The 17,695-nt window shown below is 40.6% G+C and overlaps 1 protein-coding gene across 1 annotated transcript in view; it reads right to left on the reverse strand.

The window, feature by feature from the left end:
• Positions 1 to 3,060: 3,060 nt before the first annotated feature.
• The window catches only part of il16 (interleukin 16), a 61,010-nt gene continuing 46,375 nt past the window's right edge, over positions 3,061 to 17,695 (reverse strand). Inside the window, exons 20-28 of the mRNA XM_076109779.1 lie at positions 17,123 to 17,179; positions 14,780 to 14,867; positions 12,477 to 13,633; positions 10,620 to 10,771; positions 10,160 to 10,325; positions 9,423 to 9,524; positions 4,754 to 4,985; positions 4,521 to 4,649; positions 3,061 to 3,636 (exon numbers count right to left, since the gene is read on the reverse strand). Of these exons, the coding sequence (XP_075965894.1) occupies positions 3,446 to 3,636; positions 4,521 to 4,649; positions 4,754 to 4,985; positions 9,423 to 9,524; positions 10,160 to 10,325; positions 10,620 to 10,771; positions 12,477 to 13,633; positions 14,780 to 14,867; positions 17,123 to 17,179 (2,274 nt within the window). The 3' untranslated portion in view covers positions 3,061 to 3,445. The remainder of the gene's footprint in view (positions 3,637 to 4,520; positions 4,650 to 4,753; positions 4,986 to 9,422; positions 9,525 to 10,159; positions 10,326 to 10,619; positions 10,772 to 12,476; positions 13,634 to 14,779; positions 14,868 to 17,122; positions 17,180 to 17,695) is intronic.

Consider the following 17,695-nt stretch of genomic DNA (forward strand, 5'->3'; position numbering starts at 1 on the left):
ATTGTAGCTCATGATAGTTGTGTATTGGGGAAAAAGAAATGGGAGAAGTACTTGTGGAACTTGAAGTGGGATTGTATATAATGACGGTACTTCCACTAAGACATGTAGTACCTGGACAAGATCCACACTGACCATTAGCTTGATGTAATCATGTTGTCCTGTCATTTAACGCGAGGACTCATCTTCAGGTTTGACAGACAGGGTGAACTACTGCACAGTAAAATCAGAGCTTACAGCTCAAATCATGTCTGTATTTAATAACTAAACAATATATAAGTTGCTATTATTTATAATCATACATATGTACAAAATATACACATACGTTTTTCCACAACTGCCAGTAAGTTCTTCAGGTATTCAGAATAAAATAGACCATACATGTACTGTATTCATTTGAATCCTCACAGGCTAAGACACCATGTAAGCCTTCCCTTCATCCCCTCTTTATTAAGGTTCCTTAACTTATGAAATATATGAATAAAGACGTGTATCTGAGCCGGGGAAGGCTAGAGGGAGGATGTGGTTTGTGTAGTGAACTGTTGTATGTCTCCAGAGCCTTCATGTGTATGATGAGCCACACAGAGTGACATGTTGAAGTCTTTCTTTAGGAGTATCAAGCTTCCTTTGAACAGGTTTTGGCACTCTACCTGTAACATCTTGTTACCTCACAGTGGAGACGGTGATGTTAATGAAAGACCTCTTCATTGCATTCCACCTTTTCCAGGTCATGTGTGCTTGAGATGGCTCGTGGGTCCAAAGGCTTTTTCATGTCTGTGTTTATGAAATGGAACAAGCGTGTTCTTTGTGTGAAATGCTCTCGATGTACATACAGGTAGCTGCTGAAGTAGAATCAACACAAATGGAGCCGTTGGGATCACCTGCTGGACGTCTGAGTTTGAACTGCCACCAAAAGGTTGTGATGTATCTCACCAGTAGCTTTGTCATTAGATGTTTTACCTCCAGTCGTTTCTAGTTAAGGAAACACACTGTTTTATCGTTTGGAAAATATCTTTTTCTTAAAATTCAAAATAAATTCTGCTCTATATTTGTTTGTTAAAATGCAAGCAGCGAACATGAAACGTGCATCAGATTCTGAACTCAGACAGAGCAGTGCATGTGATTCAGCATTGATTTATCCGACCTCTGTGAACTTTGACCAACAAACATTTCACTGCATCTAGATTGACAAAGTGGTCAAAGAGCAACTAGTCCCAGTTAAACCCTTTAAACCGTGACTGTGATGACCCCCAAATGAGACCAAATACCCAAAGTAGATTTACTCTTCTGTGGTTGAGATTCAGATGCCAGTCCAAAGTGTCCCAAGTTCCCAAAGTTGTGCATTTGTGGTCCAACAGTCACTTTAGTCATTTTTTTTCTCCTGTGTTACACAACATCCTAGAAAATTCAAGGACTGGCGTAACAGAATATACATGACTCATGTCAGATGTTTCTAATTGAGTCCTCTCACTGAACGCAACAGCGGCTACTCTTTACTTTTGTACATGTCTAGTCAGAACACATCAAAGTGTTTATCTTGTACTGTTCTGCACCCTGTTGGTTTTGTATTTCACCAGCATTAAAATAATGAAGATCTTGTTGTCCAGCACTGCTCTTATTCTTTATAGAACAGCATCATTTTCACACTTCAAAGTATTTATACGCCACCTACACACTAGTAGAATGACATCTCACACAGACTTCAGGCTCAGTTTAACAGTTTTATATCAGTTATTTAGAATTATTAAGGCAGATATTAGTGACTATATAAACATTGTTTTTGAATTGATATATTTTTATAGCCCATCCACACAGCTTGATGTAATCATGTTGTACCAGAATAGATCATGTTTGTACAAATGGTTAGTTTGATTTGTACAGAAGGATAATAAATACAAAAGGAAATGAGTGAATTCCTCTTCACATTTACATAAATATGCAAAAACGTCTTCTGTGCTTAAGATGTCCTATTGCACGCTCAGAATTGAAACACAAATACAATCCCAATACATTCCAGTTGAGTTTTGTTTGACAGATAACAGACGGATGAAACTCATACACATACTGCTGGGAAAATAGACGTTTACTCCAATATATACACTTCCCTTCTTTTACGCGTGATTGCGTATTTTTTTTATTTTTATACCATTGTAGACTAAACTTAAACGAGCACTAAAAACAACACCTAATAAACAGCTGTCCAACAGCAGCACAGGTATAGTGGGTTGCATTGTTCTGGACGGGTGTTGCTATTGTGCCTAATCTCCTGTAGTTCTTTCCTTCTCCTTCAGATTAGTGCAAAGTGTCTGAACTGAGTCAGACAGCCATTCTATAGACGTCCAGGGTGATAAGTGAGAAAACATCAGCTTCAAACCGTCCCAAGTGAGTCCCATGGCCTGATATGCTGCTTACTGTCTTATATGCCAATGGATAGAGATAATAAAACTGCTGTGGTGTGACGCGGATGTTTCACTGCCTTCTACTTTGCCTTGTTTTGGCTAATTTGAAGGAATTGTTTTTAGGAACATAATGTATCTCTTTCTACATCCAAGATGGCAGGAGTAATGCAGACTGAGAAAAGGATTTAGTTTGCACAATCAGGCATTTGAACCAACAATTACAAAGACACACAAATCACTATTTATCCTCTAAAATGACATCATTTGTGTGCACAAATGAACAGAACATAGCTGTAAATATAAAGAGCAAACTGTTTGTTCAGTTCAAATATTTTTGAAAGATTAACCGCCAGAAGGTTAGAAGCAGATTATTTTGTTAGATAAAGAATATGTTGTGAATTTTTTTAATTATTCAATCTATATTTTTTCAGTAAATCTTGACTTTTGGACTCAACAACGCTCTGGAGTTATTGGAAAAGTTTGGATCACATGAGTTGGAAAAAATCCTATCAGTCACCACTGGAATCTAATTGTGCCTTGGCTAAGCCCCTCCCCCCCCCCTACTGCTGCTCCCTCAAGCTGTCAGAGCCACCACATCAGTGAACCACCACATCACCTGGCGATCGAGACGGAAGACAATAAAAAAGGATCAACAGTGTTCCTGTAAAGCTGGGTAGATCTTTATTCACTGTTACAATCATTCAAATACATTCAGTATACCTTCAGAAGCTAACATAGCATAGCATAGAATTCAACAGAGATGCTAACCGCTGAGTGAATAAAACTTGGACATAGTCTCTGAAGCTCCCCCCCTTCTGATTGTTCTCAGTATTTGGGACATGGCATGGTAAAGTAAGTGGGTTTTGGGAGGATTTGGGTGAATTGTCTATTTTAACAAACTTCTATATCTGATCGGAAATGTGCTATAAATATAATGTATTTGGAAGTTATCCACCATGTCAAAGGTGGATCACACTGACTGCCTTTAATAAAACGCCAACATCTGTGTGCCCCAAGTGCTATTGTGGCTTTTCATTTCTTTGGCCTCTTCATTTGCAAGCAGCTCCCAGCTGTGATTCAACTCCCCCCTGCCTCCCCCTGATGACTACGGTGATGGGTCCTTCAGGTAAGGCCTTGATCATGTTCCAGGCCTCAAAACGAGTCATGTCCTGTAGACTGATTCCCTGGACCTGCAGCAGTTCATCTCCATGCTGCAGACCGCTCTGCTCTGCTGCTCCACCTGAAACACACACACAGAGACAGGCACACACTGTTAGTCTGGGTATCTTTACAACAGTATGATAGCTGATAACCGGGCTGTCAGTACGGGTAAAAAGACCTGCTTTATTTGTTCAGAACAGAAAAAGCTTAGCCAGGTGATTTTTTTTTTTTCATTTGCAGTGTTTGTTGTTGTAATACTCATTTCGGCTACCGGAGGATGAAGCGCACTACTACCCCATGTTCTACCTAAAAGCACTCATGTTCTCTTCCAGGTCAGTTTGAATCACTCCATGTACTCTAAACACAAGGTACTTATATTGTGTGTTAGCAAATTATATAACATTATTGTCATGTGTTGGATAGAAATGTATTTGGATCGATGCTAATCTGGCGTTAGGGAAACCAGAAATGGCTGAACTTTGACCTAAACAATTTAGACCAGACTTAGAAAATGTTTTTTCTTCATTTACCTCTCAGGGCTTCTGTAAAAAAATGTATTTCTACAGACCTGTTTTTTTTTATTTCACAAAAAGCCAAACAAAGCAGAGGATAAGACTGTTCATTTCAGAAGTTTACAGTTGTATAGTTGCTGCTACAGACGTGAACTAGTACTCATGTCTGAAGCAGCTTCCATTCCTCAGGCTCCATTCCCAGTTTTGAAAATAATTTCACTCCAGTATTGAATCACGTCCTCTCTTCCTTTATGAGAATCAATGTATTGGAATTGTCTCTCCTGTCTGTGACTTCACAGAACTCTTAGAATTCAACTGTCTGTCCCCTTCAGTAAATAAACAGAAGCACTTTTTAAAACCCCAGATGGCTGAGTGAAGCTGGTTACATTTGAATGTATGGGGAATTTGTTTATTGTAAATAGAATGAAATCAGATGGCATCATGAGTGTACCTTTAAAGATCCTGTTGATGACTAAAGGTCTGTCTCCATGGATTGAGCCTTTCCCTCCCTCGAGAGTAAAGCCAACTCCTCCAGCTCCTTTCTCCAGCTCCACATTCAGCGGAGCTCCCTGCTCCTCCACTGCGAAACAAAACACAACGTGCAACCTCAATGTGGAACCTTTTAGGCCTACGTGAGCCACAGGACTTATTTTCGACTTTAGAAAGCAAAGTGTTGGGACTCACCTGCAGGGTTGGTCTCTTGGCTCCTGCAGCTTCCTCCCTCTCTTCCTTCCTCCTCTGCTCTCTTGCAGACAACCACCACAGCCTGCTTCAGACAGCGGGCCTGACGCAGAGCCGCGGTGGCGTCAGCGTGTGTGAGGCTGCGCAGCGTTTGTCCGTTTATAGACAACACCTCATCTCCTTTCTCAATGGTGCCCTCCTGAGCTGCCAGGCCGCTGGGAAACACTCTATGGACCTGGACGAAGACAATGAGTGTCTCACACAGAGATTCAGAGAGCGTGTGCACAGTGTCTGTCCCAAAGTGTAAGTAAGTAAAGTAGTATAGCACCTTTCAAACAGCAAGATCACAAAGTGCTTTAAAAGAATAAAAAGGAATATTATTATAAGACCGTAAAACAGTAAACAAATGAACAATATGACATGCAGAAAAGAGGTAGCGAGATGGTAGCAAGGCTGAACATCTTCAAACGTATTTGATTTGTTTTTGGTCAAATTAACTGTCTTTTTGTGACATGTATTCAACATAAATTTGACAGTTTTCACAATACCAAAATGGAGTGTAAATACCCTCTTTGAGTTGAGTTTGAGTAAGAAAACAGTTTTTTGAAAGATGTGGTCATTTTGTATAAAAGCAGGGAAAAGTTATCCACCGTCTAGTCCACATAGACTGCTGTTGAGCTGACTGTAAAGAGTTTTGAAAAAGTCGTTGAAGGGTAAACAACTTGTACGGACGGGCCTTTATACACCGGTTCTGGGTTTTGTTGTGCGTTTAATTTGCATGTGATTACATTTTTTTTGAACTGTTGTTTTTGACCTGTATACTTTTACACAAAACGCACATATTACACGGTGAAAAAGAGGCGTATTTTTTGTTTCTTAGTTTTGCACCATGAAGGCATCCAATCAGGCGAAGAACGAGTTGAGTTTAACTTAATCAGTAAAACAACAACATGGAGGCCCAACCAGACCCACAAAGGCAGTGCAGACCAGATCCACTCCTTATCTGCTTACCTTTAACAATAAAATCCCTAGACATATACACTGCCTAAATGTTTGGATATCTAAAATTCACCCAACTCATTTTGCTCAAAGGAAACTCAATGAAATAGTTTACAGTATTTAAGGCTATCCAACAGTTTACCTCAGACAGTCTGCCAGACGCTGCTCTGGGCTAACAGAAGTATTAGTTCATGCATTTGTTACCTCTAGACTAGATTACTGCAATTCCTTATTATCAGGCTGCTCTAATAAGTCTCTTAAATCTCTCCAGCTGATTCAGAATGCTGCAGCTCGTGTACTAACAAAACCTAAGAAAAGAGATCATATTACTCCTGTATTAGCTTCTCTGCACTGACTCCCTGTACAATATAGAATATAATTTAAAATCCTTCTGCTTAGCTACAAAGCCCTAATTGGTCAGCACCATCATATCTTAAGGAGTTTATAGAACCATATTACCCCACTAGAGAGCTGCGCTCCCTGAATTCAGGGTTACTTGTGGTTCATAGAGTCTTAAAAAGTAGGATGAGAGCCAGAGCCTTCAGTTATCAAGCACCTCTTCTGTGGAACCAGCTTCCAGTTTCAGTCAGGGGGGCAGACACCCTCACCACATTTAAGAGTAGGCTTAAGACTTTCCTCTTTGATAGTGTTTATAGTTAGGGCTGGCTCAGGTTTATAGTTAGGGCTGGCTCAGGTTTATAGTTAGGGCTGGCTCAGGTTTATAGTTCGGGCTGGCTCAGGTTTATAGTTAGGGCTGGATCAGGTTTATAGTTAGGGCTGGATCAGGTTTATAGTTAGGACTGGATCAGGTTTATAGTTCGGGCTGGCTCAGGTTTATAGTTCGGGCTGGCTCAGGTTTATAGCTAGGGCTGGCTCAGGTTTATAGTTAGGGCTGGATCAGGTTTATAGTTAGGACTGGATCAGGTTTATAGTTCGGGCTGGCTCAGGTCTATAGTTAGGGCTGGCTCAGGTTTATAGCTAGGGCTGGATCAGGTTTATAGTTAGGACTGGATCAGGTTTATAGTTCGGGCTGGCTCAGGTCTATAGTTAGGGCTGGCTCAGGTTTATAGTTAGGACTGGATCAGGTTTATAGTTCGGGCTGGCTCAGGTCTATAGTTAGGGCTGGCTCAGGTTTATAGTTAGGGCTGGCTCAGGTTTATAGTTAGGGCTGGCTCAGGTCTATAGTTAGGGCTGGCTCAGGTTTATAGTTAGGGCTGGCTCAGGTCTATAGTTAGGGCTGGCTCAGGTTTATAGTTAGGGCTGGCTCAGGTTTATAGTTAGGGCTGGCTCAGGTCTATAGTTAGGGCTGGCTCAGGTCTATAGTTAGGGCTGGCTCAGGTTTATAGTTAGGGCTGGCTCAGGTTTATAGTTAGGGCTGGCTCAGGTCTATAGTTAGGGCTGGCTCAGGTTTATAGTTAGGGCTGGCTCAGGTTTATAGTTAGGGCTGGCTCAGGTCTATAGTTAGGGCTGGCTCAGGTTTATAGTTAGGGCTGGCTCAGGTTTATAGTTAGGGCTGGCTCAGGTTTATAGTTAGGGCTGGCTCAGGTCTATAGTTAGGGCTGGCTCAGGTCTATAGTTAGGGCTGGCTCAGGTCTATAGTTAGGGCTGGCTCAGGTTTATAGTTAGGGCTGGCTCAGGTTTATAGTTAGGGCTGGCTCAGGTTTATAGCTAGGGCTGACTCAGGTTTGCCTTGGACCAGCCCCTAGATAAGCTGCTATAGGCCTAGACTTATGGGGGACTTCCTATGATACACTGAGCTCCTCTCTCTTCTTCTCTCTCTCCTTCTGTATGAATTCATGTCTCATTAACGCACATTACTAACTTTGCTTCTTCCCCGGAGTCTTTGTGCTTTCTCTCCTCACAGGTTTCCACGGATCGTGGTTATATCTGGGCCCTGGTCCTGCCGCCTACCATGGCCCTGCTGACAGCCACTGCTAATATTATGTTTATTATTAGTGACATTACCACATGAGCCACATGAGAAACAGGGACTGTTGTGGAGGGCTGGACCAATAGACTGAACTCAATCCTGCTCAATATTATTCCACCTCTTTATAAAAAGCAGTAAATTGTATAGTTTTGATGAGCTGCGAGTGGTAAGAGTAAATATTATGATCAGTGGTGGAATGTAACTAAGTATTTTTGCTTAAGTACTGTACTTAAGTACAAATTCAAGGTACTTTACTTGAGTATTTATTCAACTTTGTACTTTTTACTCCACTACATTTGTCTGGCAGCTTTAGTTACTTACTTTGCACATAAAAAATGTTTAAACCCAAACTGAACAACAGAGTATAAAGGAGTTAAAATGAGCTCCACCTTAAACATCTGCAGCAGGAAGAATGATCCAAACATATACATTTGTAATATCCATATATAATAATAAAACACTGGCAGCGATCATGTTTCTGCAAAATTAGTACTTTTATCACTATTACCTCATTTTCAGTTTTTCAGTTCGGTGCGAGAACTCTAGTGTGTGTTGGGCTTGAACGAGTGCACTGAAGTCAGGTTGATTGTGTGAGGTGAGATGTGAAGGACAGCTGACAGGTGATGTCAGTGAGAGAGGATCTGGATCTGGATTTGTTCAACTTCATCACGGAGAATGTTTGTTCACATATGTAGGTCGATCCAAAGAGAACCAACATCTTCTGAGCATGTTGCTTTCGCTTAGCTAGCAAAGCCTCAGATGTCTGTGCCGCTCTGCATCACTAACACATTGCAGTGAGCTGCTGCTCTCACACATTCACCAACGTACTAACGTACGTAAATTGAGAAAAAAAAGCAACAGTCGCCTTCAAAATAAAAGCAATGCCGCTGTATTCCGTGCATGATGTACACTTATTTATGTTTCATTCCGAATTTCCCATTGAAATCCCGCGGACTGGTCGGGTATGGGCCCGGGGGCCGTAGTACAATGCCCAGGTCTGCTCTAAAATGACGATTTAGCACATGTTGAGGATGAAAAAACTTTTGCAAAGTTCGTTGAAATATGGTCTTAATGTGAATCAATGTCTTTAAATAGTCGATGATCTTTTCATTGTTGACCATAATCCTTTTTTATATGCTCACTGGGTTGATTCCTTCATTTAGCTTATTGGTCAATGGACAGGCTCTTGTGAGATCAAAGTAAATATTTATGTGTTCTGTGGTTGAGAACTGGATCTCAGGCTTCTTCCTGATCAGCTGAAAATCTGGAAAATCAGTAAAACCACAATATATTCAATAACTAAAATGATAAAATCACGACTGGATTTAATTTGCCACGTTGTTCTTGTGTGGCACCAATGGACTACAACTGCTATTATTTGTGTTCAAAAGGAATTCTCATTCTAAAACCATTTCAGATCCTAACTTATGCATGAATTGCACATGTGTGTCCTTGCTATTGGTGCAATCTTGAATGAATGATCACTAATATGAATATGAGTCGACTGTGGCTATGTGGAGAGCAGGGCCGTCCGTCAATCAGAGGTTCGGCGGTTCGATCCCCGGCTCCGGCGCTACTATGTCGATGTGTCCTTGAGCAAGACACTTAACTCCAAAAAACAATTGCTCCAGTAGCTGTGCCTACGGTGTGTGAATGTGATAGAATCTGAATTGCAAGTCGCTTTGGGTAAAAGCGTCTACTAAATGACCGTAATGTAATGAGTCTGTCGAGAATGCTGCTTACTGTGGGAGCTTTGCTCTCCAGGTCAGTCCCTCCAGCAATGCTGAAGCCCAGACCAGCTCCCTCCTCTTTATGTAGAATCACAACATGGATGTCCACCAGTTGCTAAGGAAAAAGAGGCACAGTTACTACTGCAGTGTATTCATTCTTTATGTGATCCGCTCAGATTAACTGTCTTTTTACCACCAAGCATTGTTCACATCTACATGGCCAAGGCCACACTGGGTTTAAATATTTCATCTAAACTTTAAATGAAACGTTCTGCCAGTTTGTGTAGCTCCTCATGAGGTTCTGTTCTAACAGCATTCCTTAATCACATTCATGGTATTACTTTGATTTCATCTTAAATGTAGGCTGCATCCAATCCAACTGCTATAATCTTGACACGATGTTTACAAGAGCAAATTATTATATCATTAAGGACATTCTCTTGCATGTCATATCATGAGTGGGTTTGTGTGTATATAATCTATGTCATTCAATCATATATACTATATGTCACTATTTATTTGTATTTTGTGTGTGTATATATAAAATATAAGATATAAAATATGTTTGACCTGAGCGCTTCTATAATCCTAAATACCATAAAATATAATATATGTGATGTGTGTGCGATGATGATGTCGTATGTTTAAAATTGGGGGATTTGTACATAAACATACGTACATTTCCAGTTTTATAACCCGAATAGAACATTGGTGAAGCTGTCTTATAACAAGTTCTGTAAGGTTTCTTACCTTCAGCGTCTCTTCGTCCAGACCTTTGACTTCCTGGATCATCCTCTTTATTTCTTGTGAGGGGATGGCTGAGATGACAGAGTGAGCACAAGCAGAAGTGACTGCTGTGTCGTCATGACACCCCCCCTCCCCTCGCTCAATGGTACACTCCCTCAGTGTGGCCAAGCTGTGTTCAACATGATGCAAACACATCAGAGATGAGGATATCCGTTACACACCTCTGATCATTGTGCATGCCAGTAGTGTGTAACTGAGCTGCATTCACTGCATTCATTCGCTTCTGACGGTTCAAAACGTTGTAACTGCTTCTCTGGTAAAACAGGAAGTGATTTTTTTTCAACCTGAACCACTTCCTTATGAATACAAAACAGGTCCTGGATGCCTTCTGGTAGTGAGTCTCTGTTTAAATAATGAATCACTACATGTCATGTTAACCCAGACCTCTTAGTGTAAGTCTTACCTGACAGAGAATCCTTTGTTGGGGCTGTCCAGGGCGTGCTCAGACCACTGAGGGTTAGTCATATCCACGGCAGAGGAGTCCTGCAGGTTTGGGGAGTGAGGCTTTCCATGGCAGGGGTACGTGGGTAGAGAGCGCATCAGCGCTTGTGAGACCTAGAACAAAAACAACATAGAATGGAGGAAGATACAATTAAAATCTTATTTTTGTAGTTTTTGCTATCACTTCTACCAGCAATATTATCATTGGGCTCATCAAGTATTGAAATGAAGGTAACTGTTCAACTATAAGCCAAACTGTCCACTGTAAACATCCAGAACAGTTTACAGACTGACTAGTTTGTACATGTAAGTCTTGGCATCAGTCACATTGTGAGAATTTGACAAATTCTCTAAAACAGCTATCAGTAAATTTGTCTCACATTGAGATCTCGGAAAACCAAGGACTTCAAGTGATTGCTCTCACAATTTCCATCTGGGACAGCTCAGTGTATAGGGACACTGGGATTATGAAAATATAGAATCATATTCCAGCATGGCCTGTATGAAAGAAGGGGACGTATCTCCCTGACATCACCCATTGGTGGGTAGACTACGGTTTTATTTAAGTCCACAAATGATGGATGGATGGTCAAACAATCACAGGACTGGAGACAGCTGTTCATGTCCCATGTGAAACCTCACTTAACATTTACTTTACGCTTGTTACTGAAAGTGGTCTGTTACCCTAGAAAGTCCACGAAGGGCAGCTGTTATTTATTTACGCTAGTTACATTGTTACGGTTGTTACGTTGTTACATTATTACATTATTATTTTAAAACAAACCATCATCTTTTTTGTAACCTTACCCCATGTAATTTTGTTGCCTAAAATTAACCATTTCATAACCTTTTGTGTTTCAGAATCATCGACATTCAACGTCACCCCTAGCTTGCAGAAAAGTACAATGGCAAAAAAAATTCAAACAATTACCTTTGACGAAGGGAAAACCAACTATGAAAGGGTTAAAGTTCGAAGAAGAAAACTCAGACAACCCCCAGACCGGACAACGCCGTGGTAGAGACGTGTCAATCAGAAAGTAGTATTTGACTCTAAATGGAGCATAATTTACTCAATGAACATCATACTGTATTGAAGAAGACTTGAAACTAGAGATTGAGACCATGAAATAGACTGTATATAAGAAGTGGATGTAGTCACCTTTGGTTTGTGGACACATTTTTGAAGTCTCAAATTTGGCATTTTAGCCATCGCCACCTTGTTTTTGCAACCAGAAGTAATACTAGAGCGTGGAGCTAAGTACAACTGAATACTGACGAAGACATTTTTAGGAAACCAAAAATGTAACAATTGACTTTGATGAAGTAAAAACATAGCGTGAAATGATTAAAGTTGTAATAGGAAAACTTTCAGACCAGACAACGCCGTGGTACAGACTTGTCAATCACAAGGTAGCCAAACGAACTAGAGATTGAGACCATAAACTCATGTTTACAATGTTTACTGAGTTAATAAATCAAGTGAGAAGTGATGAACATTGGAGAGAATGCGGGTTTAAGACATGAAGAATTGGCTTCACTTTTCAGAACCGGAGGTTCTGCCTGTATTTCAGTGAGTTTACCTCCACATACAGTGGTTTACATAATCTTGATCAATTGTTACTTTTACAACCTTGTGATTTCACAAATTGTGTTTCTTGACCCATTAGAGTTTGTTATAGCGGTGTTGCCATGATCCTGGAAATTGTACACAAAACTATATCAAAATAAGTCAAATAAATAAATACATTTAAATTGTCCTTTAAATAATGTTCACATGTCACATAAGGACATGACTATAGTTCTTCACATGACAGATTACCTGGTTACTGAATGCGAGGATTTTCCCCATACTCTCTCCCTCCAGACCTCCCAGAGGGTTACTGTCTGTGGGGGTAACAGCACTCAGAGTTGTGCTCTGCAGCGTTCCTTGGTTCTCTGCTCCATCTTCCTCTGTCCCCTCTGGAGGACTTTCCCCCTCGACTTTAGTGGATCTCATAGATGTCACAGGGGGCAGGACGTTGCACTCTGTGGACCTGGTAAGATCCACTCTTTCTAGCTCAGATTCAGACTGCTTTGTTGGAAAGACATTCCTGTCATCATGGACTTGAGCTGAATGAGAATCATGTGTCCCTGAGTCCAGATCAATGCTGATGGTGTCAGAAAATGGAAGATCTGTGGGGGATTGGATAGAGGGAGGTTCATCATCAGAGGACTTGGCTGGAATTTGACTACAAGCTTCAGAAGAGGAGAAGGTGATAGCAGAGGGTGTAGCAGACACATTTGTGGTGCTTGTCTCCCTAACAGATGCTGACTGGTTTGCCTGGATCTCTTCTGGGATTTCATGTTTGACCTTCCCATAATCTCCATGTGAGGCAAGGTGACTCTTGGACTCCGTCTCCAGAGTAAGAGAGTTGGAAGGGGCCATAGGTCTCCTGTTACCCCCCTTTTCTGGACCCTCTGGACTGGAAAAAGTCTCAAACGAGTGGATCTTTTGTTTAATTGACAGGTTAGCTGCAGAAGAGGCAGATCTGACTCCGAAGCTTCTGTTGAAGCCCACAGCAGACCTCTGCTCTGCGGGTTTCACTTGCTTCTTCTGGTCCTGCTCATCCCGCATTTTCCTCAGACTCTTGCGAAACCAGACAGGCTTGGGTGCCACCGGGGGCCCCAACATTGCTCCTGAAGGAGTTTCTGATGTGTTTTCAGGGGTCATGTTGGACGGAGGATCTGAAGTTCCATCAGTGGCTGAGCTATTGAGCTTGGACGTGTTCTCTTCATCACTCATGGTGGCAGGCTTGCTGTGGACGTTGATAGGCTGTGTTGTTTCTGCAGCACAGTGGGGGTGACGATGGTAGATCTTGGTCAGCTCTTCAGGGGAGCTGTCTGAAAGGCGAACCCAAGGATCCTGAAGCTGTTCTTGGGCGTGTTGGTCGAGAGCTGCTTTCTTCGGCTGTGAGCAGAGCACAGTTGATGAATCACCTGTCCAGCAACACAGAGGAAAGTAGAAAAGTCTGAGAGGTAGTTGTGTGTTTCAAACATGTTCATGTCTCAAACTTAGGAATAGATATTACTGTGTATTCACACTGTGAACTACATGATAGTTGTGATAGTCATCATCCAGGCCTCTGCTTGTATTAATGAGAGTTCAAAGGGTTATTTCATGCATTCAAATACATTTATATCAAACTATTAAAAACCAAATTACAACAAAACAGGTTATCATGGAAGTAAAACAATACAAGACTAGTATCAATAGTCACCAGCCATGTTTAAGCCCAGACAACTTTGGTCTAACCAAAGCAAGTTATCGTCAACATTACTGCCAACCGAGTCGGCAAAAATGTTGGGGTTGTACCCTTTTGGTTTCCGAACCAAAAATATGTTTCAGAAATACGTTTTATATCAGCCTTGTGTCACGCATGTAGAAACATATAATATCAAGTGGTTAATGTTGTGAAACGATTGGTTAGGTTTAGGCAACACAACTACTTGAATAAGGTTTGGAAATACATTCATAGTTTGTGTTCAAATTCTGATGTAACAACATAATAATATAATTACCATTAATAAATAACAGCCGCTGTTGGCGTAAGTGTAAAAATGTTACGTAATAGTCCACATTTACTTTTTTGGCTTTACATGTGATGCAGTGTTTGTTTGAACAATCCACCACTCCCATCCGCCTAGAGTGGACTTTCTTGCTTGTTTTAAACTCTGTATTATACCACTTATATTTTAATATCGGTCAATCAATATACTGCATCACCTACTTGCTCGTTGTAATACGCCTTAGTACAACTCATCCTGACACTGCAGCCTGCACCAACTACTACATGGTACAACAACCTACGTCACTTGCTATTACCAGATGCAGAAATGTCCACATTCAATACATCCATGGTTTGCTGAAATGTACGATGCCTGACGACTGCTTTTGCTTCTGCCCCTGTTGGACTCTGTCATATGATTGAATTCTATTTACTGACACATAGAAACTCTGCCTCAAACAGGAAGTGGAACCTCAGTTGTTCTCCACTGATAACTGATAACCACAGCACCAAGATCAGCTAGTTCTGAAGTTGCATTCAGGTGCTGAAATGTAGGATAATAGTACTTGTCTCCTACCTGTGTGTAATCTGTCGTTGGTGCAGGCTAGAGGTTGAGTGAAATCTTCCTTGATCCCTTCTGACTCTTCTCTTATTCGTTCTCCTTCCTGCTACACAAACAGGAAGTATTGTGTCACAACAGCTTCTCTTGTATCAACCACAGAGAGGTGCAATAACGTACCCTGCTTCCGCTCAGACATTCATCCACATAACTGCTACTGCTTTCACACCGTTTGATTGAGTGAGCAACAGTCCCATAAAGTAAGTAACAAGCGTGATGCATACAGCCAGCGGTCAAAATGAGCTTTTTTGAGGAGGGGGAGGCCTTGTCCAATGAGACTAGGGGGTTTAGTAAAGATGGGGTAGTTAACACAGACCACACTTAACAGTTTTAATGGGGACTATTTCGTCAGTAGGAAGTTGTTCCAATGAAAACTGAAGCCTTTGTGCTCTGTGGCTGTGGATTGTCTAGTGCAGTGATTCTCAACTGGTGGGTCGCGGACCCGTTTTCAGTGGGTCGCGGGCCTTTGCCTGACAAAAAAAAAAAAAAAAGGGATTTTATTTTGAAGGGCATTTTTCATGCAGCGGAATTATTCCAGCATTTACGGCACTTGTTCAGCGGTGCAGGAATCACACCGACCAATGCGTTGTGAATCACATCATGTGATGCAACTCAGCCAATCAAATATGGGTATTTTGACAAGAGAGACCAGGGTCATTAGACTCTGACTGGACAGACTCATATAGGTGAATTCTTCCAACACTAATTTCTCTTTTTAGTAGATGAGAAAAATATAATATTGTGGCTTTATCACTTCACCCTGAATGAACTGAATTTAAAGCTGCAGGGCAATTCAGTGAAAATAATTTTGCTAAAATGAATTTCGTTACGTAATTTATTTTTTAATCCAGCTGTTATTTTACTTGAAATGAGAAGAACATTTATTTATGTATTTATATGTATTATTTATAATCCATCCAGTTAAATTTGAAAACTGAGAATAATAATTGTTAAAATATAATTGATGTGTACTTTCTTTATTTGATTTGGCAGTTGTTAACTACACAGAGACGTTACTACTACTAGACTTCTTGAATATAAATATACCCAAATTATATATATAATTTGGGTCGTGGGTCGCGGCATTAAGGGGTGATGGTGGGTCCCGCAGCCAGACTAGTTGAGAACCACTGGTCTAGTGTATCAATGGCACCGTTTTTAGAAAGAGATTTTATTTAAAGCTGTACCACAAAATAAATTCCATTCAGCACAATCGTATTGGTGGAATTCAGGAGAGAGATATCTCAAATCGAATGCAACTATCTAAATGACCAGTTGCCACTAAGGTGTAGCGAGAATATTCAAATTTGTATTGTTTTATTTATTGGTCATGTAGATGAAGCAACCATTTTTATAAATTTGATGGACAAATATAATTGCATTAAAGAAGTAAAACTGAAATCTCCCTGTAGTAATCCACTTGACACAGCAGAAAAACAAAAACAAATGTGAGAGTTGGCAAAGCTGCAACACTGAATGTCAGGAGGCAGAGCTCCGGTGGGCACATGACATGCACTGCTTTCATGCTAATATGCACACACACAGACATATGTAAAAGCATGCATGAAGAGCACAACTGAAACATAAAATGGGTATTTTAGGAAGCATATTATATTCTAACACCTGAATTTTCAAAGCCAATTGTATACAGAGATGCACACACACTTGTACGGCCAAAAGTATGTGTACATGTTTACAACATCAACGTGTCACACAACACCAATTAGTTTGAAAATGTTGATAATTTGTAGGTTGAAAGAGAGACGATATTGATTACTGTGAACGTATTCCTCCAACGTCATATTATACTGGTCAGCTAAATGTGGTCTACACGAAGAAGCATTAAATGTTTTTTATCAAATTGCATAAACATGAAACTATATAGACCGTGTGCTGCCAACAAGAAGCTTTCAGGACATTGTACAGGAGCAGTTCTTTACATTAATGTAAAATAAGAGTGTGCTTCAGACCAGTTTTAAACTATCACCGTTGAAATTCTGGTTGGTGCTCACTGGGAGGCCCAATGTTCTTTTCTGATAGGGTTGTACAACCATGTGTAATTATGAGCTTTCCACAAGATAGTAAGTAATAATATGTTTTTCAATCGGTTTATGACATTTACTCTTTTTAAAGTCCTTGGATCCAATTCATAAACCAATAAAAGGGGTGCTTTTTTAGAGTATAGCCAGTTTAACACTCACACACTAGGCTGACAGCTTTACGTTTCATTATATCCTAAAAAGCCAAAGGTGTTCAGCATGCATTCACCACCAAAACACGAAGCCACATCACTTAACATACATTCCTTGAGAGTAACCTCCAGATCTTTCTCAAGGCTTTGTACATACTGCTGAAGAACTGCCGGCAGTGGAAGGAGAGCAATGTGTTACATGTCACTCTTTTTAGAAAAAGCATGATACATTGAAGGAAACATGATTAATATAAGGGGGATCAGTGAGAAAGTAGCAGAAACCCTGTCCCTGTCATCTCTCAGTGTGGAAGTGAAAAAGAATACTGATGCAGATGGTCTCAGACATAATTTTAAAATCTTGTTAACTGATTGATAAACCAAATGAGCTTTCTGAGCAGCATTTCTCAGACAGCGCAAGCTTGTTACAGCCACAGCCAATGCCCTCAGTGTCTCACCCTCTTAGTTTCTTTTAAATGTAGAACATTCTAGATTGGTTACCATATGCCCATCCCACTTCCTGATTAGCATCCGAAGGATCCTGATTCAGCATCTTGTCCAGCTCTCCAATCCAGTACATGCAAGTTTTATATATTTATGGCTACATATTGGAAAATGATGGAAGGGTGATTGTGATTTGTATTTTCTTCAGATGTGTTTCGTACATCTTGACACTGAAATGGCAA

The sequence above is a fragment of the Anarhichas minor genome, unplaced genomic scaffold (genome assembly GCF_050575085.1).
Source record: "Anarhichas minor isolate MPS153535 unplaced genomic scaffold, ASM5057508v1 ptg000042l, whole genome shotgun sequence".
In the NCBI taxonomy this organism is placed as follows: domain Eukaryota; kingdom Metazoa; phylum Chordata; class Actinopteri; order Perciformes; family Anarhichadidae; genus Anarhichas; species Anarhichas minor.